The 22,809-nt window shown below is 36.9% G+C and overlaps 1 protein-coding gene across 3 annotated transcripts in view; it reads right to left on the bottom strand.

Annotated features, from left to right (window-relative positions):
- Positions 1 to 1,180: 1,180 nt before the first annotated feature.
- BRINP3 (BMP/retinoic acid inducible neural specific 3) overlaps positions 1,181 to 22,809 on the bottom strand; it is a 243,523-nt gene continuing 221,894 nt past the window's right edge. For all 3 annotated transcript variants that reach the window (XM_049808658.1, XM_049808660.1, XM_049808659.1), the window contains exon 8: positions 1,181 to 2,547. In XM_049808658.1, the coding sequence (XP_049664615.1) occupies positions 1,431 to 2,547 (1,117 nt within the window). In that variant the 3' untranslated portion in view covers positions 1,181 to 1,430. The remainder of the gene's footprint in view (positions 2,548 to 22,809) is intronic.

The following is a 22,809-nucleotide window of genomic DNA, read 5'->3' as shown; positions in this document are numbered from 1 at the left end:
GTCTAGCTAGAAATGAAGTGAGGAGTGTATCTTAAATTCAGGTTAGGCTACAATTCAGAATTAAATTGTAATATAACTAAATTGAAATTAATTGAAGTCTAGTTGAATTAAAATTGTAATTTAAATAAATATTGGGTATTTTTTCTTTCTGTGCTTGCCCATAAAATGGTAGTTTTTTATGTAATACTTTCCCGTATTAAAAAACAAGTTGGCTTTTACATGAATGACACAGATTCAGACTAAAATACTTTGTATCAATTATTTTCTTCACTTTACCCTGTGTTTACTAATAAGGACTTCTAACAGCCCAGCCATTTGTTCTATTCTCTTGCAAGGTGTAGCAAAACCTTCTTCAGAGTCCCAGGTTCTGCCATCTCAGATGTATTTTTTTCTGCTGGAATGTGTAAAATACCAAAGAACCTAATTCTGATCCACAGTCATGTGCATTTAATTAATTTCATTAATTGATAATGACATTTATTTGCACTTTCAGCTTTATAAACTAGATTTCAATAGTTCAAAACAGGTTATTCTGGATAAATATGATAGTGTTTGTATTTAGGAGGAAGTAATGTATACATGTGCTTAATTCTTTCTATAAATATGCAAAGCAAAGGATTAGGGAGATTTTCAAAAAGTACTTTGGCTGGAAAAGATTGTTTCTTTTGTAATGTAATATTAGTTGCAAAGACAGCCTCCCACCTGTCTCCTATTGAGCTAGTGCAACCTTTCATTACTGTGCATGTCTCAATACTAACCTCCTGTCTATCCTAAAACACTCAGTATTACCACTCTGGGAGTCTGTAGGTCATGTTAAGCACCTTGAAAAGGGCATGCGTTAACAAAGTCTCAGGTGTAGCTAGTAAAGCATCACTACAGTTGTTATTTCAGCTCAGCATGAACATTTAGATCCACATCCTAAGAATAAAATATTCTATGGCTTTGACTTTTCTACAGCTTCTGCTAAAATCTTGAGTCACTATCTTCTCTTTAGCTATGCCTCCTGTGTTCAACACACACAAAAGTATATGAAGGTTACTACTTTTGTGTAAGAAAGAAGAATTCCACAGCATTTCTTTTTAATAACTGTTCAGCTACAAAATTTTATTGGTATCCTTCTATGTTCCCTCTAGAGGATGTAATGCACAAAAGCATTGCCACGGAACATATAAAATTACAAATGAAATTTATTGTAAAAAGTAGAATGTCTTCTAGACTGGTGTCAGTATTTATTTCATTCATAAACCAAAACTGCAGTTATAATATATTCATTGTCAGCAAGTTCATGTGTGTAAATTGCCATCCAACAGTATTGACTGATATAAGACAGATATTGAAAAGACAATTTAAATTTACTCTTCCAAACATAAACTGTTCCACAAAAGCACTGTAAAAACTTCAAGGTTTTGTGTTGTGCTTCACATTTATGGTTAACTACATAATTTGGTTGTGTCATAATCCACTGTGTTTGGCAATTTGGCATTAAAGGCCTGCAAAGCAGATTGAATCCTCACCACTTCACTGGTAGACAGTTTAAGTCTATGACGGAGCAAGCAAGAGAAGAGGTCTAGACGACGTTGACCAGGTGGAGAGAGTTTATTTACACGATCCCGTATCTCTAACAACTGCAAAAGTGCTGAGTCCTGTGATCCCTGAGTATAGGGGTAGTCCAGCTGCAAAATCAAGTCTCGAATTGCTTCTGGGTCGAAGTGCATGCTGTAGCCAAACACTTGGATGTTATTGATTTTCATGTAGCCCAGATTTCTTGAGGGATCAATAAATTCCAGGGGTTCATAGTAGATGCTCTCATTGCCATTTGGACCATTTGACTTTATTCGACTCCTCAAATAGATGTGTACAGTTTCAAAAAATGTCTTCCACTTGTTGCCCAGAGTCAGCGTCCAGTTATAACACTGAAGGGGTAAGTCCAGTTTAGTCCGCTCCCAGTCTGGGAAATTATTTTCATTCACAGGCATAAACCAGCTCTCAGAGTGGCTGCCCCCAAAAGGGTTGACGTAAACAGCAAGAACAGGCTCTAAGGTGCTGTTTTTAGTTAGGCAAATTTGAAGAGAGAGGCCCAGTATCATATGGACCAGGCTAGACTTGTACTTGTTACTCTTAAGAGTAAGTAGCATCCGCTTGCGCCAAGAAGGATCAAACCAGCTGTTGAGGCGCATGTCATTGCTGATGAAAATAGCATGGACCTCAATTCTCCGGTCTGTCTTCTGCAGTAAATACTTCATTTCCAGATCCTGAAGGTCGGTCTCGAACCCAATGTAGTGCTCTGTCGATTCTGCCACCTCAGGCTTGCAAAGCCCTTGGCTTAGCATGTAGCCGGCATTGCAGCTCCCACAGCGGGTGCGATTGTCAGGAGCACAGCTCAAGCACGCAGAGCCATCTCCAACTGTGCAGGGAAGGAACCCATGGCAGGCAACCTGGTCATTAGGGCAGGTGCATGTGTGAGTCTCTTCAGAAAAGCTTCCCAGGAGACCATTTTCATTGCAATAGAGAAAGGACTGGATGCGGTTGAGCCAATAGTTGGAAGATCTGCAATGTTAAAATAACTTATTTTAACACAAAGAGAGATCTGCATACGATATATACAACCTTGTTATTTTTTTATCAGAAAGAGAAAAATAAAGCTGTTTTTAGTAGCAGATTAAGGCACTAAAGTCAGATGACAGCATCTGCTGTCAGATAAATATATGTACAAGTTGGCCTTTAACAATGCAAAGTCACCAAAGAAAAGTTTCCTTATAAACTCACAGGCACAACAGGAACATTTGGTTCATGTGTTTGCTCTCTCTGTATCTCTTGTCAAGGCAGCCTGACAAAGAGCCATTTTTCTGTAATTGTCTTCAGATTAACATCTTGAAATCCTATGCAGTTGAGATTATTTTTCCTCATACTATTTGATCAGGGAGGTGTTTTGTATGTATCTAAGTGTGTATAACTCTGTACCATCTCTCTATTTCATTATGACGAGTTTTGTAAGATTGCAAGCTTTCTTGTTACTGGCTGGAGCTGTTTTTATTTATAGACAGTGAGCCAAAATCTTTTCCTGGAATAGCAAATAGGACCCTGCACTCCACTAGAATAGATTCAGTCTTAATTCTTCAGATGACTTCCAGCAAAACTATAGCCCTACAGGAAGCCATGCATAAGCATGCTGTATTTACTTTTCATCTTTGGAGATGAAATTAAAAGATCACTTTAATGTTCTTCTTGTCATCTCATTTTGGCTTCACTAGAAGCAATAGTTAATGTCCTACATCATGCTGGGAAAACAGATAGTGAAACCAACAGTTTAGGCTGATGAGGCACAGTCACTAGAAGAAACACAATGGGAACAGAGTTACATGGAAATAGTCAAGAGAAAAATTATCTTCTTTCTTGGTCTGCATTTTTCAGTTTTTATTAATCCCAGCAATGCACAGTTTAAAGAACTTGTTTTGGCTACTGCAGAGGCAGATCTATTGTTGCCACATGAATGATGATGGTTGTATGGTTTCTTCCCTTTTCATTGCATTGTTTCAAAGAGAAAATGCATGAGCCTCATTTGCTGCTGAATTACTTTTTTAGTCACATCTGAATTTGTCTCAAGCATTGAATAGTTCAGAAATCTTAATTTTTTTTGCTAAGGATTTTTTTTTTTCTGACTATAAAATAAATGCTAAAACTGGAAACGTATGGCATCTCAAAGTCTGATTCTTTAGAAACATGAAAATAAAGACCAGTAAAATTACACCATTGTATACTCTGGTGACTTTGTTTAATCTTTCTTTTTTCCTTTCTCTTTTTTCGGTTGGGTGTGGGAATCTTGGTTGTTTTGGGTTGGGTTTTTTATATGCATATGGTCTATTAGTATTTTCTAGAGGTGTAAGTAAATATAATAACATCCATGATATGAATGCCTTAACACCATTCTTCTTTGTGCTTATTTGAAAGTCAGCATTAAGCAAAATTTATTTGGCAAGTTTATTCTTTCATTTCCTGATTAAAAATCATAATGTCCATTCTGCAAGCAAGGCCAATGTCACAATAGAAAAGTTACTCCAAAACAGAGTAGAACGTTAATGTTATTGCTCTCCCAGGTGGACTGAGAAGCTCCTGTGTACTTTGTCTGGATTGTTTTGACAGTAATCCGTACCTACTGAGCTTGCCCTGGCAGCTCACAGGAACTGAAGTTCAGGTGTGTATGACCCTGTTTCCCATTATGGGATGAACTTTGCAGCCAGGCTACATCTCACATGGTCTATCTTATTGCTATTAGCCCTATGATGCATCACAGGAACCAAAACAGAGAGAATCCTTGTCCAAAGGAGTGAAACTAACCTTTCAAAGCTCTCTCATTACAGCTTTTTCCTCACTCTTTATGGCTCTCTGTGCTTATTTAAGAACTGATACTGAGTTCCAAAAACTGCTGGATATAAGATTTAAAAGTCTGGGGGTTTACTTTCCTTTATATCTTTGGGTTATGCCATTTGCTTCACAATATCCTTCATAGAGTTGTTACCTTATTTTGATTTGTTACCTTGGATGGAAAACTGGGCAGATTTCAAGAATATGTCATTTGCTTTTTAATCTCCAAGTTTTCTGCTTGTACTGTTACTGAACTGTACCAGTTCGTACCACATGACTAGTGTATCAAGGTTAAGCACATTCAACAGCTGATATTGATCATGTTTGTAAATGTGAATTTTAGCATTCTCCTCCACTTCTCTTGTGAACAGAAGTCTATGCCTTTGAAAAGTTTTGTTATATATTAGAAGTACATTTGCAGAAAACTTTTTTTGCATAGACCAACTCTGAGCTTACAGCTGTGGTTTTGAATTCATCTCAGTAGAGAGAAGATGTACTGTAATAATTTTTTGTATATCACAAAGTGTCACCCATAGAGACTAAATCTGCTTGGCTCACTCACACAAAGCATCAACCATGCTACATAGTTTGTAGCATCTAAGGATAGCAGTGTGTCCTGGTTTCAGCTGGGATAGAGTTAACTGTCTTCCTAGTAGCTGGTACAGTGCTATGTTTTGAGTTCAGTATGTGAAGAATGTTGATAACACTGATGTTTTCAGTTGTTGCTCAGTAGTGTTTGGTCTAAAGTCAAGGATTTTTCAGCTTCTCATGCCCAGCCAGCGAGAAGGCTGGAGGGGCACGAGAAGTTGGCACAGGACAGACCCAGGGCACCTGACCCAAACTGGTCAATGGGGCATTCCATACCATGGGATGTCCCACCTAGTATAGGAACTGGGAAGTGGGGGTGGGGAATCGCCGCTGGGGGACTAGCTGGGTGTCAATCGGCGGGCGGTGAGCAATTGTCCTGCGCATCATTTGTACATTCCAATCCTTTTATTACTACTGTTGACATTTTATTAGTGTTATCATTATCATTAGTAGTTTCTTCTTTTGTGTTCTATTAAACCCTTCTTACCTCAATCCACAAGTTTTGCTTCTTTTTCCTGATTTTCTCCCCCATCCCACTGGGTGGTGGGGGAATGAGTGAGCAGCTGCATGGTGCTTAGCTGCTGGCTGGGGTTAAACCACGACATGTTGCATGATATATTCTAGTCAGAAGAAAGCTAATGGTGCCTGAGCTCCAATGCCAGAACAACAAGACTGCGTTAGTTTTTCAGCAGAGATCAGTAGCCTGGATTTGGCATTGTGCTAGCATAGGCAAGAAATTTCTGTATGGCTTGGAGGTTAAGCATTTATCCTGATTTGGAGCTCAGGCACAGTTAGTTTTAAACTACATACCAGCTAGGAATTTTTGGAGCCGTATTTTAGATACTTTCTGATAGATTTTAATGAGTTAATTTTTGAATACTGCTTTATGGAGATGTATTGGGTGACACTGGAAAGGTTTTGACAGTGGGGGACAGGCACAGGAACAGCCTCTGTGAGAGAGGCGAGGTGCTGCCCCATACCCAACGCTGCTCATTCCAGATAGTTTCAACTGGTTCCAGTCAACTGTTCTTACCTTGACCCACAAGCTTTTTTATCTTATTTCCTCCTCTCCTCCAACTGAAGACGGTGAGTGAGAGAGCGTCTGGGTGAGTGGGCATCTGGCAGCTAGTCTAGGTTAACCCACCACATAAGGTGAGGAAGATAATTTGCAGCTTTAAGTTGATCCCTGTTATGTTTCATCTGCCCTTTCTTCCTCTTAGATCTAGTGGCTAGGATTACAGATTTTTTTTAATATATGATATTACTAGTTATTATTCTGCTTGTTATTTGGCATTGAAATAAGTCAAGGAATGTTCTGCATGTTAGTTTTTTCATATAGAAGAGCTTTTGGGAAAGGGGGATTACTACTCCTGTGGATACACCTGATCCACAGGTGTATGGTAGATGGGACAAGCATCTGGAATGCAGGGTGCACCACGCAAAGAAAGAAAAGGAAACTTTGGCATTACTGCAGACTGATGAAGGGAGCTGGGAAAGTGGGGAAGGAATTCTCTCAGTCCACAGAGGTGATGTAAAGAGGGAGACATGATGAGAAAGAAAGCACTGTTAGAAGAGGAGAATTTTCTATTGTTGGAATAAGCCTACTTAAACCAGCAAAACTAATTTACTGGCAAGGGTTGATTTCGTTTGGGTTACTCACTTCTCCAGCCACATGGTCTTTAAACACACACACACACACACCCCCTTAATGATTTAATCAACTGTTTCCATATTTATGAGAAGCAAAATCTTTAATGTCACTTTTTTGTTCTTTTTATTTTTAATGAGCCTACATTCCTTCTTATTTTGTTAAGGGATAGAAGAAGCAGTCTAAAATTCTCCATGAAATTACATATCTGCAAAATTAAGTTTCCTTTCTAAAATTTAGTTATCAGTTTATAACTTAGTATTTAGCTTATTAAAACAAGTATATTGTTCATAGTGGTTGCAAGGAGACCAAGAAATTTAGAGGGAAGGAGGTTTTCTCCTTATTCCAAATAAAGTTGAAAACAATAACCCTCTAATATTTTTTACCTTATTTTGATATATTTTTTTAACCTTATTTTAACCAGGGAGGTTTCAAGAAGTTCTACTTATACTTGTTTATCTTTGATAGTTTACAAACATAAATTCTTTTTTAAACTATAAAATCAACTGCCTTACTTGACTGGTTTTTTTTTTTAAAGTTGTCATTAAGGAATACTGTTACTGTTTGTTAATTTATTGCTTTTACTCAAGAAAACTAAGTAAATTAAGTGAAAGTACATAAAATGTCAGCAATACCTACTTTATTTAAGCCGCTCATCATTAATTACATAAAGTCACAGTGGAATGTCATTCTGAAAGCTTTCTTTTCTCCTAGAAATAAAAGATCATTTAAAATTCTGGACCCTGCAGTCAAGGGGAAAGGGTTGGTTAGAGCAGATGCCTCCTGCAGGTCAACACCTGGCTGAACAGCTGGTGCAGTCAGATAGGCAGGGCTTAGGCTTTTACAGCCACTGGATCCTCTTTGAGGATGGATGGCAGCTGGGGAGAGATGGGTTTTAAGACAAAATAACAGGTGACATCTTAGGCAACAGCCTTGCTGACTCTGTGACAAGGGCTTCAAGCAATGTTAGCTTGAGGCTGGAGTCAAAATGGCGACTAGGGAAAAAATCATCTAGGGAAAAATACTCCCACCAGAAAGTGGTACAGCTAGGGACCCATCTCAAGTGACTAGACACAGATGGAAACAGTGTGGGAAACGGACAAAGGATGTGGACGCAGTTGCAATGCTATGACTTCATTGAGATCACAGAGATGTGGTGGGATTAGCCTTGGGTGCATGTGATAGATGAATAGACTCTTTACTGAGAACAGGTGAGCAGGGGGGATAGCTGCACTCCACACAAAGGAGTACTTTGAACTAAAACTTTGCTATTGAATGAGCAACGAACTGGTCAGGATCATAAGGGCTGGAATCAGAGGAGAGGCTAGCAACAGGGAGACTGTGGCCAGAATCTGCTACAAACCAGAAGATCAATAAAAGGAAGTGGATGAAGCCTTCCTTAACCAACTAGAGGAAGCAACATGACAAGAGATCCTGACCTTCATGGAGGATTTCAACCATTCCAGCAGCGATGTTAGTGGTTGGGTAACATGACAGGACACCAACAATCTAGAAGAGTAATGGAATGCATTGAGAATAAATTTTTTATGCAGGTGTTGAAGGAACTGAATAGGGGAGATGCTCTGTTAGAACTGCTACTTATAAATAGGGAAGAACTGTTTGAGGATGTGAAAGCTGATGGCAGCCTTGGCTGTACTGATTGCAGGATGGTCAAGTCAAAAATCCTGAAGGAAGTGTGGGAGGCAAGTAATAGAGTAGTTATCTTGGTCTTCAGGAGAACAGCCTTTGTCTGGGAATTAGTTCAGGTAATTAGGTACTAAGGTGGCTGTCTTAAAGATAAAACAGCCCAGGTAATGTGGTTTGTCCTCAAGAATGATGTCCTTACCACACAGTAGTCCATTTGTATGTGCAGGAAGTTGAGCAGACACAGCAGGAGGCTAACTGGGATGCACAGAGAATTCCTGTCTGAGTTCAAATACCAAGAAGTCTACCAAAGTTGAAAGTTGGGATAGGCTAGTTGGGAGGACTACAGAAACGTGGCCTAGACATACAGTGATTAAATGACATGACATTTCAAAACTCAGCCTGTTTTGAAATGAGTGAGCAATATAAGTAAATAAGGACTTCTACATGTATGTTTTCAGCAAGAGTCAGACTGAGGAAAATACAGGCCTGATACTGAAGGAGAAAGAAGGCCTGGCAGCAGAAATGATTAATGTATTCAGTGACTTCTTTGCTGTGCTCTTATCTAACAAGATCTGTCATAAGGCAGAGAAATGTGAAGTCTTGCACCTGGAACCAGAAAAACTCTTTGCAACAGTTCAGGCTGGGTATACCCCCTAGAAAATAGATTTATGGGAAAGCACCTGAGATCCTAGCAGATGTGAAGCTGAACAGCAGAACATGAGCTAGGACTATTGTCTTGTGGCAAAGAAGACCAAGTTCTAAGTTATTTGGCTGAACTAGTGCTTGGTTGTCTAAGTACTCCATGCAAACTTGAGTACACCACTCCTAATTCCTTTCTTTCATTATTCACAATTTGACATAAGACGTCAAACAAGATCCGCTTCATAGTCTGATGCCAGAAAAAAAAAAGCTTAGTAACTCTGTCATAAGACTTCATTGCATTTTCTCACTATTTCATTTTTTTGCAAAGTGGGGTTGATATGTAAGGTTTACAGAAGTCATTAAGAAAAACTTTACTTTGAAAGGGGCAGAATCTGAATCTCTGACTTAATAAGAGGTTTTGCTCAATATTTAGTATACTTTTATTCTTCTCTTCAGGTATAATAAATTCTTGGTACTTCATTCCCCATCACATTGTTCTGTACACATTCCCAGTGTTCTTTTACCTTTCATCAGTTTTATTTAATCATTTATATTCTCCTTGTGTTAATGGGGGACTAGTGACAAAGGCTGCTTATCTTGAGCAGTTACTTCTTCTTTATAGAAGTTAATAAAGACAATTAGCTTCTGAGGAAGGGTTGAAAGAGCTCTCCAATTATTCTTTTAATGACACTACAAACATTATTATTTGATCTGGAAAATTATATTTACTGGCCTGATGTGTTAGTTTTCCAAACATTGAGATACAGAACTTCTGACTTCGAAACCTAGTGAAACCAGCAAGAAACTTCTTAGTTACTTCAGTGAGCTTCAAATCAAAATGGGATGCCTGAAATATCTGTGCCTTCACCATCATGTAAAATTATGTGATAAGCTATAGTCAAAAGCTATTTTTGGTCAATCATACACTTGAAATCACAACTTTACTTTAGAAATAAAGTAATATTTAATTTAATGAAATAAAATACTTGATAAGTATAGGATACTTGTTATCAAATTATATAATTAATTACATCTCCCTGGAAATTCTTTAGATTTTTTTTTAAACTTCCTTTTTTTATTGAGTCATTGAAATCAACCTTTCAAAAGCAGCACAAAGTTACAAAAGAAGTGCGAAGTCCAGGACAGAATTTCTATGAAAACATAAATTCTATTGATTATCTTGTTAGTTGAATACCTGTTGTCTTTGTAGGGAATAGACCACCAAGCCTCTGCTCTGACTTATGCAGAGTAGAACACTGAGCCAGATAACCCATACAAATAACAAAATCCTATCCTTTAGTTAAACCCCTAAACTGGCGCTCCACTATTCTGAGGTTTCAATCTCACCTTTGATTACAAAGAGATTCTAGACACATGAACCACATCTCTTGTGTGGATGAACATGTCCCTCCATCCCTATTTAATTTGTTTGATCATATACATCAATATGAATATACTTAGTTGTGTGTGACAACATTCCACAAATTTTCTCAATTCTTAAAATTTACTGGGAAACAGATTGTTAACTAATTATAGTTTAATAACAGCGCCAGCTCTACCTTCTTACATTCAATCCTTTTCCTACTATACTACAAGAAGATCAGGCTGCTCTTGCTGGATGACAAGGCTTTTCTCTGGGTGAACCTTCTGTTGGATATAATGCACTAAGCAGTTGGCTACCATGCTTTGAGCTAGAACACTTACAGGGTAAAGAAAGCTTGCCATATAATCTCACATTTACACAAGTATGATTAGAAATAGGATAAGCCTATGGAAGTTAATGTATCTGTTAACATCAGCCAAATTTCTGATGAGAGTTGTCGTAACAAGAAATAAAAATCTTAGTGTTTTGGTAGGTGAAATAATTCTACGTGAAGTTGCACTGCATTACCTCTTTATAAAATGCTTTCCAATTCTTAATTCTAAAGTGTATTTAAAATATTTTGCAATTCTTTTTTCTATGGAATAACTTTTCTTTAAAAAAGAAATTAATTTATTTGAACAATAGCAGTTGCAAGTTTAATCCAAAACATGTGCTTACTCTTGTTCAGTACACTGTAACATTAAACATAAGAACAAAGCAGTATGGTCACCCTATATAATAGCTGTAGCAAGTATTTAATCATGATATGACACTTTTACCTCCTTCTCTGCCTCACTAAGTGCTTAACATCTGTTGTACATCAGATGGCTCAGTAGCAGATGATGAGTACTCAGTGAGGCAGATGCTAAGTGAAAAAATGAAGACAATTTAACAAGAAGTGTATAGGTAGTAAAATACCCATTACCTATTTTTCTCTTCTTTGGAGGCTGAGTCCAGTATAAATCTGTAAGGCAGCAACATCAACACCAAATGGACTTACAGGCTCCTCTAAAATGTCCTACTGTTGATCTTGTGGGATCATTTCTTGGGAAGGACAAATAAGACTCCAAGTACTTTGTGTCTTTGCTGTGATTCATTACAAGAACAGTAATTGCTACTAAATTTGACAATGGTCTTTATGAGACTGCATTTTTCTTCTGGGAATCAGTGTACAGCTACCGACTGTACAGTCACCAGAAGGCCACTGAGTTATTAGAAGAATGACTGTTTTTAGTTTATTCAGCCTCACAAAATTAAAGCAGTACTATAACTACCACTCAAATAAACATGCCTGAAATTATTTTACTGTGACTCATGATACAGGTATGTCAGTGAGACTCTCGATGACAGCTGCAAATCCTACTCAAAAGGATAATAAACAGGAGCAGTGCAGCTGTTCTGAGTTCACATCTTACAATTTCACAGCTGGTTCCACCTGAGCCAGGTACTTTAAAGCTGATGTAAAGGTCTGAGCTAGCTGTGTGGACCATGGTGAGAACAAGGTAGGCATACTGTGAAGTTGAGAAGGGCTATGATACTTTTCTAAATGTATATAAAGGAATGAAAAGCCTCTGCCTAGAGAGATTCCTTTGCTAAAAATCCCATTAGCATACACAGAAAGGATATTATTTAGCTACGAAATTTTTACGGAAATGTTGTTTCCACACACTAAAATTGTTTCCAGTGTAGAAATGGATGGGGTAACTAAAGAAATCTAGCTTGGTGTAAGACTCCTTTATGGCAGCTATACTACAGGAAAGGGACTGGATCAACCAGGAGGTTGATTCTGGGATTAATAACAAGCTAAACTGAATCTATGTTAATTTAAGGAAGTAAAGTTCTTTGCTGTCCCCTGTTAATCACATTTAAGGAGAATCTTTGCAGATCCTCTAGCCCTTGTGCCACAATTCTGCAGCTGTTGCCCTCCCTTCTTGAGGCTGATACCCTATATTTTAAAAATAATAATGCATGTCACTCTTAAATTCCAGATAGTCTTTGTATTATGAGAAGTAGAGGAATTAAGACCCTGAATTAAATAACATAAACCTGTTGCACCTCGTAGAACAAAACTGCCATGAGTTACATGATGTTGCAGCCTAAACAATATTTTAACATTAAAATATTTAATATTTTGTGGGATGTTTCTAGTTAGCCTGTTATGAATTTATTTACAAAGATTTGTAGTTTTAACTATGCTAATGTTGCACCCTTTGAATTCTCATATCAAAGTTTTTCTAGTATGAAACATTTCTACCACACGCACACCAAAGAAGGGTTATAGGAAAACCATTTTAAGATAGCATACCCATAACTTTTTGACACAGCTATAATCCTAATGACCATTGTGTGATATTGAAATAGGAATCAAACTGCTTTGTAGTACCAGCTATTTATTTAAAGAGGTTCAAATCAGAAACAAGCTTTGAGAGGTTTTACTAAATAATAACCCATAGTGCAGCAGGGACAAAGGAAATACCAGTCAATTTAATTCATGGTGTCAAGAGCACAATGAATGCAATCAGAGGTGTTAGGAAGAATTAGAGTTTTCATGTACAGGAGGTAGAAAGACGCTACACACACCACCACCCCTCCCCCCGAATCAAACAACAACAACCCCCCCAACAAAACACAATGAAACAAACAAACAAACAAAAAAACCACACCAAAAAAACCCAAACCAACCAACCAACCCATGCATACTTCTTGAAGCCACTAATCTGTTATGTATCTATGTATGTGTGTACTTTTGTTTGTAGTATAAGGTGAGTGCAAAACTTATCTTGGGCCAGAGATTATCCGTTAATTCAGTGGAATTTTAGGTGAACTTTTCCAGATGTATATTAAAGTGTAATTATTTTAAAAAAAGTTATAAAAAGCTTATTGAGATGTTTCAGTGACAGATTAATATGCCCCCTTAAGGCACTAGAAAAGTAACACCCAAGTTTACTGTAACATAGTCAGCTTTCTTTGTGTGAAGGAAAACCAAGGAAGTGTCATAAAATTGGACCAACTGAAAGTAGACATCCCTCTACTTTTACAGAGATAGTTAAAATAAGAGCATAATAATGCCACATACACAGAATCACAATCACAGAATCATAGAATGGTTTTGGTTGGAAGGGAAATTTAAAAATCATCCTCTCTAACCCTCCACCATGGACAGGGACATTTTCCACTAGATGAGGTTGCTTGAAGTCCTCTCCAACCAGAGCTTGAACACTTCCAGTGATGGGGCATCCATAACTTCTCTGGGTGACCTGTTCCAGTGTCTCACTGCTCTCATCCTAAAAAAAAATTCTTCCTTATGTCCAGTCTAAATCAACCCTCTTTCAGTTTAAAACCATTGTCCTTCGTTCTGTAACTGCAGGCCTTGGTAAAAAATCTCATTCCATCTTTCTTATAAGCCCCCTTTAAGTATTGAAAGGACCCTATAAGATCTCCCCAGAGCCTTCTCTTCTCCAGGCTGAACCCCAACTCTCTCAGGCTGTCTTCATAGGAGAGGTGCTCCAGCCCTCTAAGCATCTTCGTGGCCTTCCTCTGGACTCTCTCCAGCAGGTCCATGTCCTTCTTATGTTGGGGACCCCAGAGCTGGACACAGTACTGCAGGTGGGGTCTCACCAGAGCAGAGGGGGAGAATCAAGTCCCTTAAGCTGCTGGCCACACTTCTTTTCATGCAGCCCAGGATGAGGTTGGCTTTCAGGGCTGCAAGTGCACGCTGCCGGCTCATGGCCAGTTTTTCATCCACCAGTATCCCCAAGTCCTTCTCTGCAGGGCTGCTCTCAATCAGTTCATCTCCCAGTTAGTATTGATATTGGGTATTGCCCAGATTGTTTACCTGCACTATTGCTAGCCTTTCTCTTCCAGCTGGATTTATTAGCTTTGAAAGACGTTCACATTAATAACAGCTTAAGCAATGGCCACTTGAAGCTCTTTGCTCTGTGTTCAACTGCCCATAAGGTAGATGTAATAATGAATGAACTGAAGAGAAGAAACACTCTGGCTTAGAAAAAGGAGAAAAATTAAATGGGATTTTGAAATGAAAATATCTTCCACTGAATAATGTAAGATGAAAGTGTAAAGGTAGCTAATTTAGAGGTGTCTCTGCATCTTAAAATACATATAGCTATGAAGCAGTTGTAGTATAATGATGAGGACTGATCTTCATCAGATTACTTGTATAAACTGGCATAAACCTACTTTGAATATTTAATCTGTAGGAGGAAGGGAGCCAGTAGGGGCTACTAAGCCCAACTGGATTCCCTTGTTGACATACAACCTGAGGCCAAATGCACAAGTTCAAAGATAGTCTAAGACGTAGCTATGAACTGCATTTGCAATAATAAAATGTACCAGCAGCTCTAGTTTGCAGGGGAATTCTAGAATTAATATAAAAAATAGCCTTGACTGACAAGTCTTCCTATGTAATGCAGCAGACCACAAAAAATATTGAAAAATGCATACAGAATACTGTATGTTTTAATGTTGTACTTAGGAGGAAGCAGCATCCGTGTTCTTGGAGTATTTTATTCAAAACAAGATAAAATAGGAAGTTCAGAGACTGGAGATAATTTCTGAGCTGGAAGCTTTCAAATAGGAGGATAATTAAGTAGGATAATTAATAGTAGGATAATTAAAAATCATATGAAAATGTTATTGGTAGGGTGGCTCTAAACCATACTAAAAATGCAAAAAACTTATGCTGACAGAAGCATCCAAAGTTTTAATCAGGGTGAGGGGTAAATTTGGATATGAAAAGAGACAGTGCCAGAAAAATCAGCTATCAAATGTACGATTTTCTGGAATTAAACCTCGTTACTACAGGTAAAATCATAGCCTCATTAACAGCCAGTGGCAGAAAGGCAAGTTCATGATTACATCTGTGAAACTGGTAAAAGACCATTATAGTTTCCTATTTTCCTACAGGTTTTCAGACCGGACCTCTGTTCATGTTTTAGACATCCTTATTCCCAGATACAAATAACTGGGGGAAAAAAAAAAAAAAAGAAAAAAGAAATCTGTTTCTGTTCCTGCAAAATTTGTTACAGCTATAGTTGTGGAGGTAGAGAAAACCTGGATTTTATTCCTGGCTCCTTCATAATCTTTCTGTATGATGACTATGGACAAGCTCTTTTCCTTTGATAATGACCTCAATTTTTTTCCCACTGTTTGCCTATTTAGATTATAAATTTAGGTGCCTCTAGATGCTACCTTAATATAAACAGCAACAAGATGTCATTTTCTTCCATTGTGCAGAATCGGAAGTAGTACACCAAAGCAAGAATCTCCGAGTAAAGAATAATGGTTTTAATTAAAGAATACAAAGCTCAGTTCTGTATTTGTACCTCACTTATCATGATATTAAACAAAATAAAATAAAATAAGATTCTGAGATCAGTGTGCTTTTTTTCTCTTATAACTGAAAATAACTTTGAGCAAACCCTTAAAGTTTTAATATAGGCACAAAATACATTACAGAAGAGAGGTTTGTTTTTCTGCCATGATATGTTTGAATAAATTGTAAAGACAGCCTTAAATTTCTGAAGGAAAATTAAAGGCTGTCTAGAAAAGTTTTATCATGCTGTTTTTAAAAACAGTATGTATTTCATTTAATAATGTATAATTCTTGTAATAAGATGTAACTTGTGTAATGGTCATAAATAGGGAACATATTAGTATAAATAACCAGAAGTTGCATGTATATAATTATTATTATAATTATATAATAATTAGAAGACAGTATAGTAACAATGCTTATAACCAAATATCAAGTAATTGCATCTTTTCTGACATTTTTGTTTTACTTAAACAAGCAAACAACCTACAGCCTGAAATGCAACATCTAAGTTGATAGAAAGGCTGATATTTTGTCAACAAAAGAACAATTTTCTACATGTTGATCTGCAAAATAGGGAAATTATTATAGATTATGGAGAGCGAGGAACCAAAGTCCCACCTGAGGAGGTTGTGCAAATTTCTTTTGGAATATATAATAAAATTATACAACGATAAAGTGATATACCTTATAGAACTATTTTCACTCCCCCACCAACTGTTGAATGATTGCTGAGAAAAAAGATCTATGTATGCAATTCAGAATAATAATCCTTCTTGTAGATTGCTGAAACCTTTGTACTTTCCACTCATCAACATAACTAGCTCACTCTGGTTAGAATAATCTACAGGAGCCACAAGCGATTGTGATGTCAGTGGCAGAAGCCATGATATGTAACACCTCTTGGTAACCCCTCTGAATTTCTTCTGGCAGAACCACGTGAAAATATGTAATTTTGATATGTACCACCACTGAAGTTGTTCTGGAGTTCATTAACTCCTGTACAGTATCTTAACTGTCAAAACCTCAAAGTTGTTAGGCTATCTCGCAGTTATATAAGTGAATTTTGCCTTTTTTTTTTTCCCCTGGACATTTTATTTACTTTAGAAAACATAGTTGAGGCAATCTGTTTTGTCCATAGTTTTATTTTCTGCATCAGCATGTTAGCTATTAAAGTAAATCACGAATGCTGGATTGTAGCAGTGGGACTGTGTGTAAATCCCCTCCCCCTGAGAAGAGTGTATGAAGGGTAATCAACAATAAATCATATCCTGAAGAAATGACAACTCTTGTTGCAAAGAAAAAAACATATTGCTTCTGACACACTATTTATCTAGATATTCAATTTCACTCTGTTGAATTCATACCCTCCTCATTATTACCATTGTTATGGGGTTTATATACCATAATAGTAAAGGGTAGAAAGAAAATCTCCCTATGCAGAACAGCTTCCTTAATACCTTGCAATTATTATTTAAGGGAGTATAGATTTAAAAAACAAACAAACAAACAAAACAAAACAAAGCAAAACAAAAACCCAACCAACCAAACAAACAAAAAACCAACCAAAAAACCAAAACAAAAACCAAAAACCAAACTGACAAACATTTTAGTTCCTTTTGATTTCCTCCTTAGTGAAACTAACATGCTGGTACTGGAATGAATTAATTTAAGGAGCTTGCCTTTCACAGAGAAGTTCTGCAAGTTAGCATTAATAACCAAAAGTGGATTGGAGCAGACAAAATTTCCTTGTAGAAAAAAAAAATAAAAAAATCTGTAGATTTTACTTTAAAAGAGTATATTCTTCTCACAAGTGAGATATAACATTTCAAAGCCTACAACAACATATGTTTTAAGACATATTTAGCATTCTTAACAGAGATATTTTAAATATCTTTGATTATAAGCACTGTGGGATACTAAAGACTCTGGAGGAGCTCTATCATTAACAAGGTCTCTAGTATGCTTTCTATATACATCTGTGTGTATACATATAAGTACACACTCCTCCTTAATACCCTAGGTACCCTCTGAAAGATTTATCTGTCCCTTCCAGAAAGGCCAGATGTTCTTACCTGAAAAAAAAAAGAGGAAAAAAAAAAAAGCAGCTACAACAATCCCCTGAAAAAAGTCCTCCCAAACCCAGTCTCAGGGGCTGCAACTGAACCAAGAGAACAAGGGTCATGATGGCATTACAGGAATGATGATGATTCTGATTAATGGAAATGAATGGTAAAGTGAGATAAATTTGAAGTTTTTTGCTGGAGACAGAGAAACGATAATAGGTTTCCCACATACAAGAAGCAGCGCAAGACTGACTTTAAAAAAAAAAAAAAAAGAGCTATGCTGAATCATTGTAGGGTAACTTGCTGGTCACAACCCAAAACTTTGGAAAAACCATGTGTACTGTGTGCTTATGTCAAGTTGTTAAAATGTACTTCTCTTAAATGAGGTTTCTGATATGAAATTTGTATTGAAATGCAAGCAGGTTATTTCTGGAGCGTTACCTGAAGGGAGATTGATGCACAAGCTGCAGAAATGTGCAATGCTGACCCCAGTTATTACAGAATGAAATGCCATGTGCAGCAACTTGCTGTCTTTTTCTTGATGTATTTGGAAGTCATATGTATTCATCTTGGAACCAATATACAGACTAAATAGCTCATTTTTTTACCTCATACAAAATTGTACAACTCCTGTAGTTCAATATCTTTACACTTTTAACTAGTTAAACTCGGAAAGGATGGTTAAATTTTAAGGTTATGAGTCAGGTCACGAAACATGAAGAACTTCATAGTGATAGTTTTTAAATAGTTAATTATTAGGGTAACAGCACTACCAAGATGTCCCAAAAAGGATTCCATCTATTCTTCTCAACACTCTATGAATACTATTGTACATTCTATTGTATTTATAATAAAAGTGACAACAGAAAAAGCCTGAAGACATTGTCCATATGGAATATGCCAATCTGCCTCAAGAGTCTTTACCTTGAAGAGTTTCCAATTTAAGTGCAGAACAGACAAAAGGAATAGAAATAGCATGTAGGATGTGCTCACAAAGGTTTTAGAGATGTAGTGAGGAGATGATAAGGACTGGAGGTGGGTAACTGCAGAGCCACTAGCTAAAGTACAAGTCTGGATCTTTAATATTCCCTCTGTCCTGCAGAGGATTTCCTACTGTGCACAGTGAATACCACTGAATAACAAGGAATAACCACAAAGATAGCCCTAATGTCCTCTGGCAAACATATCATCTGTTATTTCTCCTGCTTATCCAATACACAATCCATCTACATGGGGTTTGGAGGTATCTTTTACATGGATTTTGGTGGATAAGGTGACTTAGCGCTTATATTAAAGGAGCATTTACAGGGGCAGAGAGATTTTAGTGGGATCTTTTTCAGCCTGCTTACTATGGCACTTTCATTCAATGCAGTAATGCCTTTTCCCTCGTCTCTAGCTCCTACCGTTTTGTGGTGCTTTTGATTGACAGAAAAGGTAAGCGGGCTTGTCATTGGGAAAGTAAGCAGGGCTCCAACACAAACACTCTCACCTTGATGAGTAATTACATTGCCTCTGCAACACAATCAGTCTCTGCTGGCAAATGGACTGAGAAGCCCAAATCCAGACATAATCCAGTGTTTTTCACAAGGCTGCTTACAGCTAGAATTGACATTACCAGAAAGTTAAAGAAAAATTGACCCTGCTCAAATGTTGCTTGTTTCTTTGATTTTGAGTTAACTCTTAACAGCCAAACATTTGCTCACAGAAAGCCAAACTTTATGTGATATAAGGAGTGCAAATTAATGTTAGCTTTATATCTGGCAGGAGTTTTACAATCATTACTGCTTATTGCAATACAGTTCTGTCAAACATTACTATTATCTGAATACTTATTACTCTCTTAATCTATTTAATTTACCTCATTATGGACTTGCTCCAAAAAAATCATGGCATTGGTAAAAAGGACCTCTTTAACTTCAGAGCACTCATGATCAACGATGTACATAGTCCTAATATTTTCAATACCAACCTATAGCCCTGTGAGAAAGCACATGCCCAACTAGAAGCGGCAGCTTAAAGATGTAATTTTAAAAATATTTTAAAATACCACCTGTCCTTGGAAACAGTAGTATGTTGCAAATGATCTTTATTTACTCAAATATAACTTGACTGAATTCTTTTAATACCATCTAGCAATTTCCACTGGCTGTTTTTAGTTTCTATGGAAACCATTTCAATTATTATTTTTCATATAGGACTGAATTGCTGCATAGACTACCTGTCCACATATGGATACTTGAACTCTTGAATGAAATGTCTATACCCTTAGCTCCAGAAATAAAGGATTTGTTGGGTACTCTAAGACAATTTAATTTCCCAGAATGAAATAATTGTGATGGGTGAGAAAACTTGAAGTGCCATGGCATAATTTATAATGCATCCTACTATATCCTGCAGGTTAAGGATTGCAATAATTTCCCAACTTCTATATGAAGAAGATAACAGGGCAAAACTAACCATTATAAAGAGAGGAGGAAAAGGTTGCTGGAGGAGAAAGCCATGTTTGCTTGCCAGGGGGTTTATTGTTTTTGGTACATACTGATCTGCAATTTGATTGATTCTTTCTACTGACATTTCTTAAAATTTCCTGCTGAAGTTGAACACGATTGTCAAGGAGATTGTTTTATAGACCTTTCAAAGTCTGAACTGTTTAACATAGTTTATATTTTGGTCTCTTACAGTGTACACCATGAAAAAGTTACTGCTTTTTAGCCAACTTGTATTCAGCTAATGCTGTTAAGCGTGTAAAATGTGAACCCATTAGAATGAGTTTAAAAGCAACATCTGTAATGCCAAGACATAATCTGTGACCACAAAATCAAGGTACTTATCCTTCAGGTAATCCTAAAGTCAAGTATAGTTCTCAAGTACATGAACAGAAGGCAGAAAGCAGTAAGACTGACTGAATTCTGACAGGATGCCTCGGGTAGATAATCCCCATGCCTTTTGCTAAAGCACGAATCGCGACTTAGAGTCAGGGAACTTCAGTTTAAGAACAGAGCCACTGGACTTCAGACAAAATGGAATCAAGGTGAAGAACAGATGAACAAAAAAAGTAAAAGCCCTCTGCAGAAGCCTAGCTTTAGCAGTGTTGCATCAAAGAAAAAAAAATCTTTTCTCAACTCTCATACTGCTCTGCAGAAAATTACCATTTTTGTAACGTTAGAAAGCATTTTTTTTATTTTCCTCTTGACTACTTTTTAATTGCTCTTTGTTTTTCATTTATGTATGATTCCTTTGGAGTACAGAGTTACAATATCTTATATAAACACAGTGCTAATTATGAACACCTTACACATAACATTGACCAGGTTTTCCTCTAAATATCACTGGGACATTTACCACTAATAAACAAAAGATGGTCTAAAAACTTTTTCTAGGGAAATTTGGCAAATATTGAGGAAAATATATCACTTACATTGTGCTGAGTAATACCTTATTCTAGTTCTAGACCCAGAGAAATTACGGAATTTCTTATGTGGGGGGAGGGTGGAAGCAGCATGTTATCCTCACATCACATAGAAGTGGGTGAATAAAAGATGATTTTTTCCTTCTTTTGCCCATGACTAGTTCAGACATTGGACATAGCTGCAATTCTTTTTCTCCTTGAGCAGAGATCTTTCTCAGAAATGATTGATGGATAAGACTTTCTGCCCTCAAAGTGTACTCTACCAAGGACAAAGCTACTTCTAAGGGTCATATGAGGTCACATCACAGTGAACTCAGAACTATCACTGCATTACATCCTTCATCCCCTTTCTTTTCCTCATCAAATACCTACCTTAAAACAAAACAGCAACAACAACAACAAAAACAAACAAGAATATAAATAATCCGAAGTTTAGAAATGCAAACATTTGGGGTGGCCTCTAAGGCCTCTAGGATTTCTGAGTATTGTATGCATCCACTGGAAGTCACATTTTATTTATTTGTCTTTTCTTGCAACCAGTTTTTCATTCATTTGCACAGAAAATGGCTCATGAATTTCCATGTCTCACTCTGCTTTAGTGAGAATTTCAGACCATTCTGGTCTGTGTTGAGCCATGTTGAATATATTAGTCATCTGTATAGTAAGTTTTCAGAACCTTTGATACAACAGTGATTGAGCTCAGCTGTAGAAATATGCAGCTTCTCTACTCAGCATCCACTACAATGTAAGTGATTTGTGAAGATGTTGTTTCAGACTCTACTCATGATTTTCCTCTTTTGCTACTAGAGTCGTGTAGGCTCTGAGCAGTGAATCTAATTTAGTGCACGAGAGGCACTGTTGTGTTCAGCATGACAATAACTTGCAAATACTTTTTTAGATGAGCACACATACTACATTTACAGGCTCAGGAAGCCCTCTCCAATTAAAAACAGATTGTCCTTAATAGAATCTATAAATGTGAACTAGAGTATCTGTTCTATTTTTCTTTTGCAAGTTTTTTTTCCTTTGTAACAAGTTTACCCCAACTGTTTTCTGCTTTATTGTCCTGATAAGACAGCAAATTCCATTTCCTGCCATCTGTTGCTAAATTTGCAATTTTCCACAAGATCACTATGTATATATCGTTTGGGGTTTTTTTTCTGTTTGTTACATTAGAGAACTTACTACAAATAGGCAAAATGTTTGTTCCATTTTTTACTTAGCAAACCCTACCCTGATGGTTTGATTAAAAAAAAAAAAAAAAAAAAAAAAAAAAAAAAAGACTAAGATTCTGCTCCTACATTATTGGTTTCCCAATTTCATCTGTCTCTTCAAACTTAAACTCTATTTCTTTTGAGATGTTATCATTTCTAAAGCTTTTCTTTTTAATTCAACTTAAAAGTGGTCTATTGCATTCCCTATTAACTGCTTATGTGTCTGGTTTTTGATGGATTATTCCTTTAAATACCCAAGAATCTGTAGAGACAGAAGTAATTTTGCTGCAGCATTGTTATATTTATTATGTATCCATATGGAGGTACATTTGCTGTTTCTGTTTTCATTTATTCCTAAATCTTCACATAAATGCTGGTCAAACTTAAACCTCCTTGATGCTTTTTGGATGCTGAAAAAGATCATATGAAAATCCATCCATGAGGATAGTACTGATAATTGACAGGGATCTCAGAGGAAAAGGAAAAAGCAGTGAGTAGATGTTCTGCTTTATAGATACTTTAAAATTGAGGGAGGTTT

The sequence above is a fragment of the Accipiter gentilis genome, chromosome 8 (genome assembly GCF_929443795.1).
Source record: "Accipiter gentilis chromosome 8, bAccGen1.1, whole genome shotgun sequence".
Taxonomy (NCBI): domain Eukaryota; kingdom Metazoa; phylum Chordata; class Aves; order Accipitriformes; family Accipitridae; genus Astur; species Astur gentilis.
This window is presented reverse-complemented; position numbering and strand designations above follow the sequence as displayed.